The 20,751-nt window shown below is 46.4% G+C and overlaps 1 protein-coding gene across 4 annotated transcripts; it reads left to right on the top strand.

The window, feature by feature from the left end:
• Nucleotides 1-4,059: 4,059 nt before the first annotated feature.
• Nucleotides 4,060-7,366, top strand: LOC123078596 (serine/threonine-protein kinase par-4). Of its 4 annotated transcripts, XM_044501154.1 has the most exons (4): nucleotides 4,060-4,609; nucleotides 4,801-4,938; nucleotides 5,014-7,011; nucleotides 7,117-7,366. In XM_044501154.1, the coding sequence occupies exons 3-4, from the start codon at nucleotides 5,112-5,114 to the stop codon at nucleotides 7,212-7,214; spliced, it is 1,998 nt and encodes a 665-aa protein (XP_044357089.1). In that variant the 5' UTR covers nucleotides 4,060-4,609; nucleotides 4,801-4,938; nucleotides 5,014-5,111; the 3' UTR covers nucleotides 7,215-7,366. The 4 variants fall into 4 exon arrangements, with proteins under 4 accessions (XP_044357089.1, XP_044357088.1, XP_044357086.1 ...); XM_044501153.1 differs by lacking the exon at nucleotides 4,801-4,938 and having other exon boundaries at nucleotides 5,010-7,011; XM_044501151.1 differs by having other exon boundaries at nucleotides 4,801-7,011.
• Nucleotides 7,367-20,751: the final 13,385 nt, after the last annotated feature.

Here is a 20,751-nt window from a genome sequence, read left to right as displayed (position 1 = left end):
AAAAATGATTTCAATTCAAAAAATGTTCATGAAAATTTCATAAATATTCGTGAGGTCAAACAAATGTTAAAATTTTATAAAAAGGCAGAGTAGCAAATTTCTAAAATTGTTCCTGAGTTTGAAAATTTTCACGAATTTCAAAAAATGTTTGTGATTTTGAGAAATGGTCATGAATTGGAAAAAGGTTCAGAAATTTCAGAGATATTCAGAAATTTGAATTATTCACGAATTTAAAAATTGGTCTTGATTTTCAGAAAAGTTGCGAATTTTTTTCAGGTTTTTCAGAAAAGTTCATCAATTTGAAAAATGTTCACGATTGAAGAAGTTCATGAATTTGTGAAAAAGAAAGTAGAAAACATAATGGAAAATGGAAACACAGAGAAAAGGTGAACTGAAATGGAGAAAAAATAAAGGCAAAAATGACTAACGGGCCGGCACATTAACGCGGGCGGGGGTGCATGTTTGGTAGCTATCCCCTGACGAGCGCAGGGAATAGGATCCGTCAGACGGCGCCCTCTCGTTTACGAGACCTCCTAGTCCCCTACTTTATTTTTTAGGGGTTCCTACCCCCCTTTCTTATTTTTTGAGTCGATACTATTCCCTGTCTACGCGGGGAAAAGTAAGGAAACATGCATCCCCTTAGGGCGCTTTGGCCTGCCCATATGCAAGGAGAGGTGCCCTTGTTTTTCCTTATTAATTTTATTCATTTCGCTTTATTTTTTGCTTTGAAATATTGAAAAATGTTCACAAACCCCAAATCTGGGAAAAAATTGTTTGGGTTTCAATTAATTTCAAGAATTTCAAAAAATATCATTTCCAAAAATGATCACATTCTCGAACAATGCTCTCACATTTTAGAAAAATCCATGATTTCTTAATGTGCTTTGAAATTTAAACAAATGTTCACGAATACAAAATGTATCATTTATTTTTAAAAACTAATCCTGAATTTTGAAATATGTTCATAAAATTGAAATAAGTTCTTGAATATAAAAAATGTTCTCATATTTTAGAAAGCGTCAACAGAATTGTTTAAATGATCTAAATTTCAATAAATGCTTCAAATTTTAAAATGTTCAAAACAATTCATGAATTTGTAAAATTTTCATGGATTTAAAAAAATCAGGAATTTAAAAATACACTTGAATGCAAAAAAATGTTTATAATTTATTTTTCCACTAATTCTAAGAATTTCACAAATTCTGAAAATTATTCCAAAAATAAAAAGAAAATATTTTTGATTCATAAAATGTTCACGAATTTCAAAATTTTGTCCAATTTCTGAAAAGTTCATAGTTTGAAAAGGTGATCATTGGAAAAATAAGAAAGTAAAACAATAAAATGAAAAATGAAAAAAAAATAAAGTAAGAAATCCAGTTGAAAGAAACACACCAAAAATAGTACCTTCCATGGTTGGGAGAAAACCCACAATGAGCCGGTCATAGAGTGGACAGGGCGCGTGGGAGGGTACATGGAGGCGTGAAATAGGAAGCGCCCTCGCTTATGCCGCCAATTCATCGCGTCGGTTAACTCGTTGACAATAGAACGCACTAACATCTCATGTACATCTAGTACCTATATGGCTCGACCATGTAGTACATGTTTTCAGCAAATTTTTAGGGCAGTTTTCCTTTGGTTATTTCCATGACGGGTTTTGTTTGTCTTTTTCGCTTTCCCTTTTTATTTTTATTTTTCTTCTTTTCGCTTTCATTTTGTTTCCCCCCCCTTTTTCCTTTTCCCTTTCTCTTTCTTCTTTTAATTTCATCTCGTTTTAAATTTCATCATTTTTTGTTTTCATTATTTTTTGGAAAAAAACATGAATTTTTAAAATTTCATGACCATCAAATTCATGAACATTTTCAAATCCATGAACTTTCATGAATGCTTTTCAAAAGGTTTATCACAAACAAATACAAAACTTAAAAGGTAGAATCATGGATTAGAATGCCTTTTTCAAGAAAGGAATTAGATTAGCGGTCAATTTGATGCATAGATTGGATTATAATCTTAGCAAACCAACTTGCATTTCTTAATTTTAAATAACTAATGCTCCCTCCGTCTCATAATATAGGAGCATTTTTGACACTAGTGTAGGGTCAAAAGCGCTCCTATATTATGGGACAGAGGGAGTATGTCTTTATTTTTATTTAATTTTGCGAGGGATAGCAAACTAATGTCTTGATAAAGAAACATAACAAAGTTATTATAGTAGTCCCTGAATAAAAGTATAGTGGCAGAGTCACAAATGGCCACAACAGGCTGACGATGTGGGCGTGCACTGATGTGATAGGGAAGCAGGGACTGCTCGGTCGATACGCTCATTTTCCTAACTTTGTACCAATAAGCACCAATTCACTAAATTTAAAAGGTTGACTCCATATTCTAAAGTGTTGATTGTTTTACTTTGGCCTTGATATTTATATAGGTGATTCTAGTTGTTATTTGGCTTGTTATATATTTTTATATGAAAGAACTTTTGCCTCACAATCCGTTTCGTAATACCAAAAATTTGGTTTGTGCTCCGCCACCGTGCTCGAGCGCAATAGGGTTGATCTTCTATGTTCTTCTGCATGGTCTCGCCGTGCGACAAACTTTTGATCTCATGTGCGCCCCGGTCAAAGATGACCCGTCACCGCCCCCCCACATGGCCATGCCAGGAGGTGACTGCATTGTGCACATCGGCCGAGTACATATCTCTGATTATCTTCCTATATATATCATCATTAAAGACATTGTGTATAAGATTATTAGAATTCTTTAAAGGGCCCGTATTTTGATCTCGCCCGGCTCCTGAAATCTTAGGAACGGGCCTGTTTGCATAGAAGAGAGAACGCTTTTTTTGTTGTTTGAACTGATAGGAGAGAGAACGTAGACACGGTGCGTGCGGTTGGATACTAGCTGCTGGCCGACCACAGTTGTACCTAACCTAACATTGGTCGTGAGTGCTGAACTTGACAATGTAAAGATTGCCGGCAGCTACTTATGTTTTGTACATGCACCGATGCGTGACGATCAAAAGGCGATGGATCAGTATCTGCAGCCAGGAGTTAAGCAACGCACCCAACAGAAAGCAGATGAGAGCAATGACCCCACCAGATCGGTTTTCAGGCGATATCCGTTCGGGTGCCGGCGGGAAAGGCACCGCAGGTGGCGCTGTTGGGCCGGTAACCGACTGGACTAGGACGCGCCAACCAACCATCGCAACCGCAACGGCAATGGGCGCCACCACTTCCCACCTCGTCGTCCCGGACCGACGTGCGGCGTCGACCACACCAGCCACGCGGCGCGCCTAGGACTACCCCGAGCTGGGGTGGGGTGGTTCGACCTCGACGTTCCCGCCCGCGTGAGAAAAAAAGATGGAAGACGAGGTTGGCACTTGGCGAAGCAACGCCAAAATGGCAGCTAAGAGCCTGGTTAATAGTATAGCCAGCTGCTATCTATAAGCCAGTGCCATGTCATATACAGCCTATCTTCTAGCCAACATGTATAATAGTAGATCAAAAGAGTATACTACTTTGTTATTATGTGGCCTACCTTTCATTCTCACAAAGTGCCTAGGAGCACGTGCTAGAGCTGGCTCTTCACGAAGGGCTCGCTTAACTTCTCTCTCCTATTCTCTTTCCTCCAACTAAGCAAAAATATACTAGTTTATTCCTTACAGCTTGCTGACTCAGCTCTATTATACTTGCTCTAATAGTAGATCAAAAGAGTGTACTACTTTATTATTATGTGGTCTATCTTTCATTCTTACAAAATGCCTAGGAGCACGTGCTAGAGCTGTCTCTTCACGAAGAGCCCGCTTACCTTCTCTCCTATTCTCTTTCCTCCAACTAAGTAAAAATATAATAATTTATTCCTTACAGTCCGCTGACTCAGCTTTATTATACTTGCTCTAAAAAGAATGAATGCCTCCTTCCACTCTCAGCCTACCATCAGGTGTCGCAACAGTAAGGGACGGTTGCCGCCCGTACGCGATGATATATATTTCTACCTAGCTACTCTACTCGTGTGAGATCATGGTGGACGGATCGTGCTTGTGGGGAGACTTTGCCTTTTTGATTATTTTGCCGCCTGCCGTCACCCATCAACTTGACCATCTGTAGCTGCTGCGAAATGGTCATTGCCGTGCCGTCTCTCTATCTCTCTCGTGTGTGTATATGCGTGCCAAATCCCCTCTTGCCAAACGGCACGCACAAGCAAGCGATTCGACCAGGATAGTAGCACAACGTCTCCCGATCGGCCTTGCGGTTACACTAGAGTAGAGACTTGGTAGTATGGTCGACCGGGAAACGAAGCATGCGTTCGTGCCCCATAACTCCACCACTGCAGTTAGGGAAATACGAGAAGACTCTGAATCAACACTTCGCCTCTTCTTCTCCCTCACCTCGTCTCGTCGTCTTCCCTCCTTCTGCTTGAGTTGCTTTGGAGACTCCTCCCGTTTTCTGTCTCTATAGCGGGATCTCTACGTCAGTCAACTGTTGCATCTCTTGCAAATTCTGACCGCTTCTTCAAGCAAAACATCATACCCCGGCCGTCTGTCTGTTTGTCCCCTGCCAAAGCAATCCATCCATCTTCATCTTTCATCTTTCGGCGGCGCTCCAAGAACCCCGTGAGTCTCTCTCTCTCTCTCTCTCTCTCTCTCTCTCTCTCTCTCTCTCTCTCTCTCTCTCTCTCTCTCTCTCTCTGCTTATGTGTTACGATTAGGTGTTTAATCACGCGTTCCTTTCTATTAGTTGTTCCATCTGTGCATGTGAAGCCGGTTCCGTTTCCTGATCGCTTCTTCTTTTACTAATTTGGTAGTAATTTGATGGGGGGTAGAAAAGAGAAAGAAACAGAGAGGGGGGAAACAACCTAGCCTGTGCAATCTTCAAAAATTCCCCAAGGCCAGTTATCTGCATTCAATACTGTACATTTTAGCACACGACGATTCAAATCACGGTGAAATCTCAGTTGATACATGCCAATATTTTCAAGATTATCGCACACTCTTACTATTTATTCTCGCAAAGGCAGAGGCAGAGGCCGTACCATCTCAACAAGACAAGAGCACTCCTGCTCAAGAACCACGCCAAGACTCGATCGATCCATCCTTGTCTCGACCATCCATCGGGATGGAGCAGCTCCGGCAGCTCGGCGAGGTGGTGGGCAGCATCAACGCGCTCATGGCGTTCGAGGCCGACCTCCGCATCAACCCTCGCCAGTGCCGCCTCCTCGCGGAAACCTGCGCGCACGCGCTGGACGCCGTCACCGGCAATGTCCGCGCCCACCTTCGCTTCGATGAGCGCGGCTCCAAGTGGCGCGCCCTGGAGTCCCCGCTCCGCGAGCTCCACCGCGCGCTCCGCGACGCCGAGGGCTACGTCCGCCAATGCCTCGACCCGCGCGGCAGCTGGTGGGCCCGCGCCGCCGCCATGGCGCACGGCACGGAGTGCGTCGAGCACCACCTCTACAACATCCTGTGGTGCGTCTCCGTCGCCGTCGATGCCATCGAGGCCGCCGGGGAGATCGCCGGCTCCGAGCCGGACGACCACGCGCGGGCGCGGCTTCTGCTGGCCAACAAGTACGACAGGGACATGCTCGAGCCAAAGCTGTTCCAGCTCGCGCTCGGCAAGCGGTATTTGGTATCCCGAGAACTGGTCGTTCGGATGGACGCGGCGTGGAAGGAGGACAGGTGGGCGCTGTCGCAGCTGCTCGACGAGATGACGGGCCCGGCGGCACCGAAGCGCCTGTCCAAGAACGAGCACCGCCTCGCCGAGGTCCTCGCCGCGCCGAGGGGGAGGCTGCACCCGGCGTCCATTCTGCTTGGAGGCGACTACAGCGTCCGCAGGAGGCTGGGCGGCCGCCTCAAGGAGGTGCAATGGATGGGGGAGAGCTTCGCGATGAAGCATTTCATCGGGGACGGCGAGGCCGTCGGCGCCGAGGTCGAGCTCCTGGCCTCGGTGGCGCACCCGAACGTCGCGCACGCCACCTACTGCTTCCACGACGAGGAGAGGAAGGAGTACTTTGTGGTCATGGACCAGCTCATGGCCAAGGACCTGGGGAGCTACGTCAAGGAGGTGAGCTGCCCGCGGCGGCGGACACCCTTCCCTGTCATCGTCGCCATCGACATCATGCTGCAGATCGCGCGCGGGATGGAGTACCTGCACGCCAAGGGAATATACCACGGCGAGCTGAACCCGTCCAACGTGCTCGTGAGGCTGCGGCAGCCCGACGGTGGCTACGTGCAGGTCAAGGTCACCGGGTTCGGGCAGTCCGGCATCGCAATGGGCGCCAATGTCAACGGCGACGATAACGCCTGCATCTGGTACGCGCCCGAGGTGCTCAAGCCGGAGGTCGCGGATGCAGGGTCCAGGCGCACCGAGAAGGCCGACGTGTACAGCTTCGCCATGATCTGCTTCGAGCTCCTGACCGGCAAGGTCCCGTTCGAGGACAACCACCTGCAGGGCGACAAGACAAGCAAGAACATCCGCGCCGGCGAGCGGCCGCTGTTCCCGTTCCAGACGCCCAAGTACCTGACCGCCCTGACCAAGCGGTGCTGGCATGCCGACCCGGAGCAGCGGCCGGGGTTCTCCTCCGTCTGCCGCGTCCTCCGGTACGTGAAGCGGTTCCTGGTCATGAACCCGGAGCAGCAGCAGCAGCAGGCCGCGCAGGGCGACGAGCCCGTTGTGCCACCCGTGGACTACCTCGACGTGGAGATGCAGCTGCTGAGGAGGCTCCCGGCGTGGCAGCGAGGTGAGGGCGCCCGCGTGCCGGACTTGCCGTTCCAGATGTTCGCGTACAAGGTGTTGGAGAGGGAGAAGACCGCCGGCGTGGTGCAGGCCAAGGACAGGGCCTTCGACTCGGGCAGCGAAGGGAACTTGCTGTACGGCGATGAGAACGGGGTCGGGGCAATGTCGCCGGACCACCCTTCCTCGGCGGCGTCGAACGGCGCCATGCGGCCGCTGCCGGACAGCAGCGATGGCAAGAAGCCGCCGTCGGCCAAGAAAGCGGACGGCAAGGCGGCCAGGCAACCAGGTAGGTACTCTTACCATTTTTGGATTACAGTAGATAGAGTTAGAACTTCGAAAAGGCCGTGTGTGTTGATTCGTACCATCTCTGAACATTTCTCTGTCATTGCAGTTGCAGGGCATCCGCAGAAGGTGAAGCCGGCCAACCCAGCAAGGACTCCGCAGGCACCAAGACGGACGCTCGGAGTGAAGACCGACGGCGTCTCCTAGTTCCTGCCGCGCGACATTGGAAGCCATCTCGTCGTGCTTCAGGGGAGTTGGAATGCCGGTGCCGCCGGAGAGTGTGCGTTTGATCAACTAGTCGTTTCTTGTGTGGCATCACCAAAACAAGTCTTGGTTTTGTTTTAAGTTATTATATCGCATAGTTATTCGTTTGATTGGTAGAAAAGAGGTACTGTAGTCGATACTCGTTTCAGTCACATCTCGGCAGTCCGAATGAGAAGCTATTTCCATGCAAAAAAAGAGAAGAAGCTATTTTCAAGAGAGAGTTTTTTGCGGGAAATGACGTGGTATTACTTAGCTACAAAGGACCGCCGCGCGGGCCGTTAGATCTGGCATAAATCTAGCGCCTAGTCGTTCTTCACTTTTGCAACATATATTTTGTTACGGAATTTTTGTGCAGCAAAGGTCATGTTGCCGAAGATATTTGTAACAAAGTGTTGTAATTTTTTTTTTTGCAATAGAGGTTATGTTGCAGTTTTTTTGCACTGCAATAGAGGTTATGTTGCAAAAAAAAAATCTTCTGCACCATTGAGTTGCCCCCACAACATCCCACATGTTTCGGAATCATCGACGGTGTTGCAAAATCTTGAGACTTGTTGTGTGTGGGACTAGTCCGATACGTGGTTGGCTCTCAACGCGATGGACGCGGAGCATAGAATCGGCTGGATGATTCTAATTATTTCCCCGATTACAATCAACCTTAGCCTTAGACCATCTTCACCCAAACATACCAAACCTGGCAATGTATAATACGCATGTAGACATGCCCGGTCATGTTCGCGGACGGTGACCGGTTAACCCTCAAATCGCGGCGTCCATAGTCGTGTACCTCATATCTCGCACCCTAAATCCATATTGTGCATGCAACGTGAAAGATAGTACATAAATGATCAACGAAGTAAACGGACATAGAAATCCACATAATCCGGACCAAAAGAGCATCACAGTTAAGCCGAGGGACATAGTTCTAATAAACTAAAATTACTATAAATGGAAATAAAGACATAGAGGGCCGAGCTTTTTCATCACCTCATCACCAGTAATTTGCCTTCCGATCACCCGAGCGACCATAGCCCTCCACGTAGGCGTAGGCGGCAGGAGCGGGGTAGTCGTAGCCGACAGACATAGTTCTAATAAACTAAAATTACTATAAAGTGAAATAAAGACAGAGAGGGCCGAGCTTTTTCATCACCTCCTCACCGGTCCTTTGCCCTTCCGATCACCGGAGCGACTATAGCCCTCCATGTAGGCGTCGGCGGCAGGAGCGGGGTCGTCGTAGCCGCCGATGATGTTGGAGGAGTTGAATGAGGAGTTGATGTAGCCGGCCATCCTCCGGATGACGCGACCCTGCGACCTCGTAAGCTTCGTCGCTCTTGCATCAGTCGTCGCCTTCTCCACCGCCTCGCGCGTCGATTGCTTGATACCGAACCAGAGCGCCTTGGCGTTCTTTCGACGGAGCCGGCGGGCGTCTGTCTCTGTTGTTGTCAGTGAGCGGCAGTAGATAGACACAAGGAGTTTTCCTCCTCATTAGGCAACACCGGCAATCCGCATCGGCAGAAGGAGGACTGTGCGGCCGGCTCCGCCGCCGCCGTCCTCTTCCTAGCCCACCACCTCTAGCGGCGGGCAACATACGCCTCTGATTCGAGTGTTCGCGTCTGCCGCACTGGCGGGGCGGGCACGAGCACCCACTAATGCCCTTGAGGAGAAGTGGCCGGAGGGTTAGGAGGGCGGTGAGCCAGCTGCACGGAGCGGGCCGAGTGCGTGGAGTTGTACGCAATGCAAGACAGGCCAGCGCTGCGGCGGCGGGCGACATGGGACAGAGCACAACAGGAGCTGCTGCCGGTGTCTACCCACGAGTGCTACAACGAGATGCAAAGGGCCAACTCCTCCTCATTTCCCTCTGCCTCGTGAGCGAAGGCGTCCCAGTCATCATTGTGGCCAGATTTGTCGCCTCTGCAGCTGTCGATGCTTGACATTGGGGTGGACAGGGGGAGGGGAACGGACAGGGAGTGGAGGGGAAGCGATGGAGAGCGGAGCGGAGATTGAAGTAAAGCTAGGGTTTGCTTCGGGTGAGGATTTTAGTAGGGACAGAGTGGGGTTGGTGCGGGCCATGGTGCACCAGGCTGGCGTGGCAGAGGCGTCTAGGCCTCCCCATATTGGCCATAGATTTAGGCTGGATATGAGGGATGCCAGACAGCCCAAACGTATAGGACCAGTTTGAGGAGCCCAACAGGATCAGGTTTTTGACTAGTCAGTGACTGGGTTGTCCACCCGGGTGTAAAGAAGAGGGGGGAGCCTGGTTGTAGATGCTCTTACAAAGTTCGACGATACCATCCAGACCAAAACCAAGCCAAACGGCAGTGCATCCACTAGTTATACCATAATGGGCTAATGAGTGATTAACAAAATTATGGTTCCATCAAACATGAATAATACAAGTATTTTTGAGAGATTCATTAATTCCTCTTCACTTTGCCAAGTCAGAGTAATGTCATTGATTTCACTGAATGATGTGCGTGTTTGAACTTTTGAGAGTGAAACATGTTTGTTTATGCTAGATCACATTCTGCTAGTTTTTTTTTCCTTTCAAGCAAACATTATAAAGGCATCTTCAATATGGATCCTCGAAATGCCCACATACTTCTGGACCGAGTTGTTCGGACGTAGTTTGCCATCTAACATGAACCCCCATGGACATGTCTGTTTGTGTGAATTCTTGTAAACCAGATGCAAACTGGGGGATCTTTACGAAGCTCAAACCATCACCACGTGGGACCTTGAGACCCCTGGACCACTCAAACCCTCCTCTCGGGCCACTTTTCTTCCACTCCACCCCTGCCCCCTCCTTTGCATCTGTACCCTCCTCGTCTGACGCCATAGTTGTACCTCTCCAACCGTCGCCTAGGCATTGCCACACGTCCGAAGCCCCCACCGATGCGTATTCCCACCTTGGATTACATATCGTCCACCCAGGATCTGTATGTATCCAGGTACCCCCCCCAACATCGTCCATGGCAAAAACCAGGCCCAACATGTGTTCGGTCAAATGCCATTGAGCTTTTTTGTTGAACTTGTTGTTTTCTAGAGTTGCCGGATCGTAAACTCAGGACATCTGTGATCAAGGATACATTGTATTTTTTGTGTTCGGCCAGTGGAAAAAATGCTATAGGTTCCTGAGCAAGCTAAAAAGGTGGCACAGTGATTTATACAGGTTCATGCCGCTTGGGGAATGGTAATACCCTACTCCTACTCTTGGTTGGCTGATATGAGTGTATGAGGGAGATTACAAGTCCTCATGAGATTCTGGTCCTATTATGCCGGGGATCAGAATAATGAGCTATCTACGGTGCTCTGGGTGTGTTTTCACCCTTCCTGAGCACCAACCCTTCTTCCTCTCTCTTATGGTTTTTTGTGTTATGGATTTTCTCTATGTTGTGTCTCGTGTTCCCCTTGTACATAAAAATGGCCATAGCCCTCCCCTTATACAGAATTGGGGGTACCATAATGACCCATTCACACATGTGAACATATACAAGAAATGTGTGCGCCAGGCCGGTGTGACCTTCTTTGACTTGGGTCTCTCTATTGCGCTCGTGATAACCTCACATTGTAGTAGTAGTCAGGTACTTGAGTGCATCTAGCAGCTATCTTGTCTCTTTAGGTCCCACCCGTCAGTGTGCCATCACTTTCATCTGTGTGATAAGGTCAATACCTTATCATTCCGAGGCATGTGCACCACCTATAAATCATAATGATGATGGCCTAAAATACACAGGCCAGTGGTAGGCTACGCACCGTAGCCTGCATCCGGATTAAATGCATGGTGGGGGACGTGGTCGGGCCCACGAGTGTTGGGTTTGCTTACATGTGTGGCACGTATACCTGCGTGCACTAGTGCTCGGGATACCGAACACTCGCCCTTGATGTCATGGACTCATGGTGACATTTTTACCCTTGTTTGGCTGGTACAGGTTTTAGTAGTGGTAAATCTTGACAAACATCTATATGCCGCCACGTATATTTTGATAATGAGTTACCTCCTTCTGGATGTTGTAGTATTTTTCACGGTGAGTATTTCTTCTGATATATTGATGTGGTCCATTATCAGCTTGTTCAGGGTACCCTAGTTATTAGTACAACGGCAGCAGCCCCCGGCCATGCCGGAGTGGTCGGGCTCATGGAGCGAGGCCATTTTACTCGGGCAGAGCCATCCAAAAGGGCATCCGCCTGTCGGTGCGGTAGATTGTAGAACGCCCACGTGAGTTTGGGTGCCTGTTTGTGAAGTTGGAGACATCATCATCCTCGAGGCGTCGTTCCAAATGCTAGATGAACGATGCATGGCGACAGATACCTGTTTCAGCGGGTATTTTCTCGATCGTTGGTGCCGCTTATGCCCCCTGTTCTGGGCTATAAAGCCTCACAGTGCATGGAGTAGGGTTCTACATTTCCTCTACTCAGTCCATCGCCTCCGCCACTATGACTTTGAGTTGGAGGGCTAGCCATTGTTTTTCACCCTAGGATCACTCATCATCATCTTCTTTGTACAACGCGAGCTGCCATGCTAGGGTGTTGGCATGACGCGCCTAGTTTCTGCTCACGTGATGAGAGTGTCTCCTCTTCAACAGTCCATGGTGGCGCATCTTCCCTCTTTCTCCCATGTGACGACTATCACACCACTCCGATCAACATTGGTGGCGATGATCACACTGCTCTGATCGACACATGCGGCAATGATCGTGCCACTCCGATCGACACCGGTGGCGATGGTGCAACATGTTCCCCAGTCCCCATGAATTGGCGTGCCGCTGCATCCTGCCTTGTCGTCTTGTCTAGTGTCGTGGAGTTCATGGAGGCGTGACCTAGTAGGCTGGCCGTGATAGAAGAGGTGCAGGGATCCCTTCGTCTGGCACGAGCCATCCGCTTGTGTGATGCATTAACCTCTTGGGTCGAGGCAACACACACAGTAAAGCGGGTGTGGCTTCGTGTCCAAGCAGATCCATCATTGGAGTAAGTGCTTGGGCGCGAGATCAATGCACCCCGAGCTAGGGTGAACATGAAGTTGAACTTTCTGGTGATCCGTATTGTCGTCAAACTGAACATGGAGGAGTACGTCCAGATGGGATCCCAGAGCCCCACTTCCCTTGTGGCCCATTCTTATTTGGGAGATGGGGCAATCTAGTTCCCAGATCCTGAGCAGACTGCTCATTGGGTGTGCCTTTAGGGGTTTTTTGCCTGGTGAGGGCCCCATGACACGTCCACCTCTTCGTCTTCTTCGGGTGCCGCTAGTCCTTCCACTGAGCTGGGACTCTAAAGGAGGGGGGGGGGTCCTCTTGTTGTTAATGTTGGGAAACATTGCATGGAAAACAAAAACATTTCTACGCACACGCAAGATCTATCCATGGAGATGCATAGCTACGAGAGGGGGAGAGCATCTTCATACCCTTGAAGATCGCTAAGCGGAAGCGTTTATCAACGCGGTTGATGTAGTGGTACACCTTCACGATCTGCCCGATCAAGTACCGAACGTACGACACCTCCACATTCAGCACACGTTCAGCTCGATGACATCCTCGCCTTCTCGATGCAGCAAGAGAGGTGAAGTAGTAGATGAGTTCCGGCAGCACGATGGTGTGGTGACGGTTGGTGATGAAGAACAATCTCCGCAGGGCTTCGCCAAGCACTACAGAAACTAGACGGAGGATAAACTAGGGGGGACGGGGTTGCCGGCACACGGCTTGGTGAATCTTTATGTATCTTGGGTGCTAGCCCTACCCCTCTATTTATATGTTGGGCCCTGGGGTCGAAACTTGGAGGAAAAGCCTCCTCAAAGTCGGTTTTGCCAGAAAGGCAAGAGTCCTTCTCGGACTCCAGGGCTAGACGCCAGGGTTCCCGGCATCTACCCCCTAGACGCCATGGTTCCTGGCGTCTTGCCTCTAGTCTCTGAAAAACTCCCTTTTGCACTTTCCAAAAGCCTCGTGGGCTTTCCCCTTTGGCCCAAATAAAGTGTTCTTGTACCCAAACATTTTGGGAAACGTCTGGAACTCCTTCCGGAGACCAAACACTATTATCCCATATATCAATCTTTACCTCCGGACCATTCCGAAGCTCCTCGTCATCTTCGCGATCACATCCGGGACTCCGAACAACATTCGGTCACCAACATACATGAAAGGATCGAGAAGAGGTGTCTAGAGGGGGGGGGGGTGAATAGACTCTTAGCAAAGAAAAGTTGCAGATTTTAAATTCTTCAAGTTAAGGTGGAGTTTTAGCACAAGTTTACACATTCACAATACATATCAAGCAAGCTTGACAAGAGTATATGAGCAGCGGAAAGTAAAGCATGCAATTTGCGAGAATGTAAAGGGATAGGATTGGAGTGTGCAAACGCAATTGGAGACACGGAGATTTTTGGCGTGGTTCCGATAGGTGGTGCTATCATACATCCACGTTGATGGAGACTTCAACCCACGAAGAGTAACGGTTGTGCGAGTCCACGGAGGGCTCCACCCACGAAGGGTCCACGAAGAAGCAACCTTATCTATCCCACCATGGCCATCGCCCACGAAGGACTTGCCTCACTAGGGTAGATCTTCATGAAGTAGGCGATCTCCTTGCCCGTACAAACTCCTTGGTTCAACTCCACAATCTTGACGGAGGCTCCCAAGTAACACCTAACCAATCTAGGAGTAACCACTCTCCAAAAGGTAATAGATGGTGTGTTGATGATGAACTCCTTGCTCTTGTGCTTCAAATGATAGTCTCCCCAACACTCAACTCTCTCTCTCTCTCTCTCTCTCTCACAGATTTGGATTTGGTGGAAAGATGATTTGAGTGGAAAGCAAGTTGGAGAAGGCTAGAGATCAAGATTTATGTGGTTGGAATGGAATATCTTGACCTCAACACATGAGTAGGTGGTTCTCTCTCCGAAAATATATGCTGGAAGTGTAGGCACGTTCTGATGGCTCTCTCCACGAGTGAAGAGTGGGTGTAGGGGTATATATAGCCTCCACACAAAATATAACCGTTACACACAATTCACCAAACTCGGTGGGACCGAATCAGAAAACTCGGTCAGACCGATTCAGTTCATAATGTGACCATTAGGCATTTCAGTGGGACCGATATGTCAACTCGGTGAGACCGATGTGCTAGGGTTAGGGTAAAACCTCATCTCGGTTTGACCGATTACACAAACTCGGTGGGACCGATTTTGGTAAAGAGCTAACCAGAGAGTTGGTCAAGCAAAATCGGTGAGACCGATTGCAAATCTCGGTGAGACCGAAATATTGCAACAGGCAACAGAGAGTTTGCAAGCCCGTCTCGGTGAGACCGGGATCCCATCGGTGAGACCGAATTGATTAGGGTTTCTGGCAGTGGCTATGTCAAGTGAACTCGGTGGCGCCGGATAGATCAAGTCGGTAGGGCCGATTTGACTTTTGGTTTGGGACATATGTGGATATGAGAAAGTGGTTGAGGGCTTTGGAACATATCACTAAGCACTTTGAGCAAGCAACCCATTAAGCAACACCTCATCCCATTTTAATAGTATTGGCTTTTCCTATGGACTCAATGTGATCTTGGATCACTAAAAATAAAATGTAGAGTCTTGAGCTTTGGAGTTGAGCCAATCCTTTGTCCTTAGCATTTTGAAGGGGTTCCACATCCTCTTGTGCACGCCACTCCATTGTTGAACTTATCTGAAATATACTAGATAAAGGCATTAGTCCAACAAGAGATATGTTGACATTAATTACCAAAATCACCCAGGGAGCACTTGTGATTTCAATCTCCCCCTTTTTGGTAATTGATGACAACATACATCAAAGCTTTAGATAAAGATATAGGGAATAGCAAGTAAAGCTTTGGAAAGACATGTAACATGCATAGGCTCCCCCTACATGTGTGCAATCATGTAAGTATTGAATATGAGAGCATATGAATGCATAGACATGACATAGCAAGCAATGTGTTACATGTATCTTGGCTATATGCATAATGGCAAAAGAAGTGAATATATGAAGTGTACCTTCATGTTCATGAGTCCTTCTTGCAAACAATATGCACATCAGCAAGATATCATCATGCACATGATTGTGATGCATATACTTACCTTGTGGTCTTGAGCTGGCTTAGGAAGAGATAAACCTGAGTAAACAAGGTTAGATAACACAGATACATCTACTAGACAAAGCAAACAAAAGAACCACAGAGTACCAGGATTGGGATGACATGTAGAGAGTGAGTACTAGGTACTCTATTTGATATAGGCATGTTCCCAAAGGTAAAAGATATGCAATGAATTCGAAGATTTCCTTCCCTTAGATAGCTTTCTCCCCCTGAATCTTATATTGGATAATGGGAGAAAATAGGGATACAAAATCAGAGCAAAAATAGATCAGATCATAGGACATAACATAAACAAACATGTCTTTCCCCTCTTAAAGACATGTGTCTTCTCTCCTCTTGAACACCAAGCATCTGGGGCCTTTGGTGTGATTACCTCTCTCCCCCTGTTGAAGTACTCTCTCCCCATTTTTGAAGTGATTAAGCTTTGATGTGATCTCTCTCCCCCCCTTTGACATCAATTTCCAAGAAGGGATCTCCTGGAGTGTGAGTCAAAATAGGTTTGGTCCTTGAGTCACATAACAAAGCAGCATGTAGAATGTGATGCTGGTAGAGGACAAGAATCATCGTGTGGAGCTGGAACAAATGTGCAGGAACAAGTGGCAAATTGTCTTCTCTGCAGTGAAATCGGTAACACCGAGTTGTTCTCGCCGGTGGCACCGAAATAAGTCAGTGTAGCCAAGAATGACAAGCCGGTGTGACCGAGTTAAATACAGAGAAAGGGCAATTGTCATCTCATCTCACTTAGGCAAATAGGATCTCACAAAGATTTGCAATGAATTAACTGAAGGATTTGCAATGAATTAGATGCAGGAAATGCAGAACAAAACAGAGAAAAGAAAAGAAAATCTAGATGAAGTTTTTTTAATTAAAGGCAGGGGAACAAATACGCAAGGGACAAATGCAAAACTCAGAAACACTAGAGAACTTCATCTAGAATTGGGCGGCGACAAAGTCACCTATGTTAGAGTATATTGACTGAGGAGTCAAGTGAGAACACTTGATCATAGGTCATACTCATCGTTTAAGCTCAAAATGGGGTTACCATTTTTATTTTAAGCTTTTGATGTATTCGCATCTTGTTGAGTTGCTTTGACCCATAACTTGGGGTAAAGCTTCTCTAAGATGGAATAGCATACCTTGGGTGGTGGTGTTGAACTTGATTTTGTAGTCGAACTTGTGTGGGATGCTCAAGGTTGATGTAGCTCATCAAGGATTGGGAGCACCACGTGTACTTGAGTTCATCTACCTACATGGGTTAGTCTTGCAAGGAAGAGCACTTGTGTATCCAACATGACAATCATGAAATTTGATACCAAAAGAAATTTGATATATAAAATTTGTCAAAGGAATGTTGAAGGGTTTGATGCTTCCTTGACTTCAACCACCATATTGTAGAGACTTGGTGACGTAGAGATTGCTCACGGTATGAGTGACTTGCAATCTCATTGATTTAGGTTCATCCAAGTACCTACAAGGGTTAGATATCATGCAAAGGTACAAATGTATCCTAGACATATGAATATCATCATAAGAGAAATATCAAGGATTAGTCATAGGCTCATGCCTTGCATGTATCCAAATGGAGTATCTACTCCAAGTTTGAAGCATCAATGATGTTCAATTCACCTCTCAAACGGCAAAACACTTTCTCAGCAAGCGGTTTGGTGAATATATCCGCCAATTGCTTATCGGTACGAACATGCTTAAGATCAATGTTCCCTTTAGCAACATGATCTCTAATGAAATGATGATGAACTTCAATGTGCTTAGTTCGAGAATGTTGCACGGTATTGTGAGAAATCTTAATAGCACTCTCATTGTCACAAAGCAATGGAACATGTTTCACATAGATCCGATAATCCTTAAGAGTTTGGGTCATCCAAAGTAATTGAGCACAACATGAACCGGCGGCAATGTATTCCGCTTCGGCGGTGGATAAGGATACCGAGTTTTGTTTCTTGGAGGACCAAGACACAAGAGATCTACCAAGAAATTGACAAGTACCTGAAGTGGACTTTCTATCAACCTTGTCACCGGCATAGTCTGAATCGGAGTAGCCAACAAGATCAAAAGAAGACCTCTTAGGATACCAAATGCCAACATTTGGTGTATGTATTAGGTATCTCACTATCCTTTTCACAGCCTTAAGATGACATTCTTTGGGGCCGCTTGATATCGTGCACACATGCATACACTTAGCATAATATCGGGATGGGAGGCACAAAGATATAACAATGAACCAATCATAGATCGATAAACCTTTTGGTCAATCGATTTTCCATCCTTGGTCAAGTCAAGATGTCCACTAGTAGGCATGGGGGTTTTCATACCTTTGCTTTCTTGCATGTTGAACTTCTTGAATAAGTCCTTGGTGTACTTTGTTTGAGAAACAAAGGTGCCGTCCTTAGTTTGCTTGATTTGCAAACCAAGAAAGGACTTGAGTTCACTCATCATAGACATCTCAAACTTCTTCGACATTAGCTTCCCAAACTTTTCACTAAAATGAGGGTTAGTCGAACCAAATATGATATCATCAACATAAATTTGGCACACAAATAATTCACCATTAACCCTTTTAGTAAAAGAGTAGAATCTATCTTTCCAATCTCAAAGCCTTTTTCAATAAGGAACTTGGTCAAGCATTTATACCACACTCTAGGAGCTTGTTTAAGACCATAAAGAGCTTTGTGAGGTTTGTAGACATGATTAGGTTTCTTAGGATTAACAAAGCCGGGAGGTTGTTTAACATAAACTTCCTCCTCAATTTCACCATTTAGAAAAGCACTTTTAATGTCCATTTGGTATAAGGTGATATCATGGTAATTAGCATAGGCAAGTAAGATGCGGATGGACTCAAGTCTAGCAACGGGGGCGTATGTCTCATCATAGTCCATACCTTCGACTTGAGTATAGCCTTGGGCAACGAGACGTGCTTTGTTGCGGACGACTTGACCATCTTCGTCTTGCTTGTTGTGAAACACCCATTTGGTACCGATGATGTTGTGGTTGTTGTCGGGCTTCTCAACCAATGTCCACACTTGGTTTCTCTCAAAGTTGTGTAGCTCGTCATGCATGGCATTTATCCAATCCGGATCTTCTGATGCTTCTTTAACCTTCATAGGTTCAATGCTAGAAATGAATGAATAATGTTCACAAAAATTAGCCAAACGAGTTTAAGAGCGAGTGATTCTCCCGGTTTGAATATCATTGAAGATTTGTTCGACGGGGTGGTCTCTTGAGACTCTTGCTCGAACTCTTGAGAGCTTTTGCTTGGGTCGGGGTGGAACATCTTCTTCATCATCTTGTCCTTCTTCTTCTTGCCCTTCTTCATTGTTGACATTGTCGCTCTCTTGCCGTGGTGGAGAAGGAGGTTGATGAGGTTCATCTTGGAGTACTTCCTCGTTTTCTTCATCTTGGTGTGTCCCACTTGTGGATGCTGAAAGCACAAGTGCTCCCTGGGTGATTTTGGTAATTAATGTCAACATATCTCTTGTTGGACTAATGTTTCTATCTAGTATGTTTCAGATGAGTTCAACAATTGAGTGGCATGGACTAGAGGATGTGGAACCCCTTCAAGATGCTAAAGACAAAGGATTGGTGTAGCGACCAGACCTCAAATGGCCTGTGCTGCTGTGCACCAGTGTCATCCCTGGATCAGTAATGCTGACACGCACAGTACAAATGGAGGATTTATAACAGAGTAGCAATCACACACTTATTACATCGAATATCTCCAAAGAGATTAAGTATGATAAACATGGCTTAAGGCCATCTAATAACGATAACAGCGGAAGACTTGGAAGAATAGTGAGTCCATCAACTCCAGCGGCATCACTGAGTATAAGACCACGACCTAAGGCACCTTACTCGTCGTCTGAAAAGTCTACAACATGAAACGTTGCAGCCCGAAAATGGGTCAGCACATAGAATATGCTGGCAAAGCAACACATAGAGAGCAATGAACAATGATAAGGCTATACTATATGCATATATGGCTGGTGGAAAGGCTCTATGGTTACCGTTTTTGCGAAAAGCCAATTTTATCCTACTGCAAAGGAATAAATTTTATTTAACTATCATGGTGGTTGAAACATTGAGAAGGTACCTCCAACTCAATCCCAATTAAGTAACATCATTAACCCAACAAAATTAATTATAAGTATCACGGTGATGAGATTCAAATGATAATCCAGGTACTAGATACTCAAGTTGTCCATAACCGGGGACACGGCTAATCATGATCAGTTTGTACACTCTGCAGAGGTTTGTGCACTTTTCCCCACAAGACTCGATCGCCTCCGCTTGATTCTCGCACTGCCTGATGTTTGAGAAACGGATGACCGAGACACAGTCTTTCAGAAACAGTCACTCTCTACTCTGGATGGACCGGTACACCTACTTTCCCCTACATCTGCTAGTCCACCTCTTCAAGAGATCCTGTAACCTTCTCAGCTATGCTAGAGCCCATAATAGCTTGCGGCTGCACACGGAAGTTTCTAGCATGAATAATCTTATGATCCCTTTGAGCCTGGGTGGCGGTCCTTATACATACAGACAACACTGGGTTCTCCAGGTGCCTCAATCCACCCAGATGTGAGTTTTTAGTTGCCACCTTAAGTTAAACCATTATTAACAATCTCACATCTGTCATGAATGTCTCTCAAACCCAATCCACGTCTACGAGCATAGCATGGCATTGATAAAAGCAACGTAGAAGTAACTCCCAAGGGTTTGATAGATAAAACAGGTAATAGGTACTACCTCAACTACTTCCCAATAACCACAGTTTAATTAGATCCTAATCATGCAATGTGTTTGAGGAAATAGATCTAATGCAATAAAACTGGGTATGAACGGGGTATGATCAAAGTGTTACTTGCCTTGCTGATGATCCGCAAAACCTAGCGAGTCGAAGTAACAAGCGGCACACTCCGGGTACTCTATCGCAAACAAACAAGCATACAATCAGTACTCATCTAATGCACAGGTAAAACTCGAAAGAAAGATCCAACCAGAAAGTTCAACTTAAGAACTCCGGTTTGCAAAAAGAATCAACTCGAAAGAAGCAACGAAAGTCAAACGGCGAAAGAAAGAAACTTTGTTTGCTAATCTGGATCTAGGTCAAATTTTACTGTAGCAAAAACTTGTTTGAGTAGGTTAAACGGAAAGAGAATTTCGAGACGAAACTCTAGGCGCTTGAATCGCCTGCTCCGATAAACGAGCGAGAAGTTAAACAGATTCGAAAATTCGATCGGAAATCGAATCTGAGAAAGTAACGAGAAAATCCGACGAAAAAGAAAAACGGACGAACGGTTAAATAACGGACGTTCGTTAACAGAGAAAAACCGACGAACGCGTTCGTTAAAACGAACGGTTCGATGAACGCTCGTGAAATAAG

This window comes from Triticum aestivum, chromosome 3D (genome assembly GCF_018294505.1).
Source record: "Triticum aestivum cultivar Chinese Spring chromosome 3D, IWGSC CS RefSeq v2.1, whole genome shotgun sequence".
NCBI lineage: Eukaryota > Viridiplantae > Streptophyta > Magnoliopsida > Poales > Poaceae > Triticum > Triticum aestivum.
Note: the sequence above shows the minus strand (reverse complement) of the source record. Positions and strands in the feature narration are given on the sequence as shown.

What these genes read in the sequence shown, in the direction of transcription:
- LOC123078596 (XM_044501153.1), top strand. Translation starts at nt 5,112, where the DNA reads ATGGAGCAGCTCCGGCAGCTCGGCGAGGTGGTGGGCAGCATCAACGCG. An exon ending in CAAGGCGGCCAGGCAACCAG is followed by an intron (nt 7,012 to 7,116) that starts GTAGGTACTCTT and finishes CTGTCATTGCAG; the next exon opens with TTGCAGGGCATCCGCAGAAG.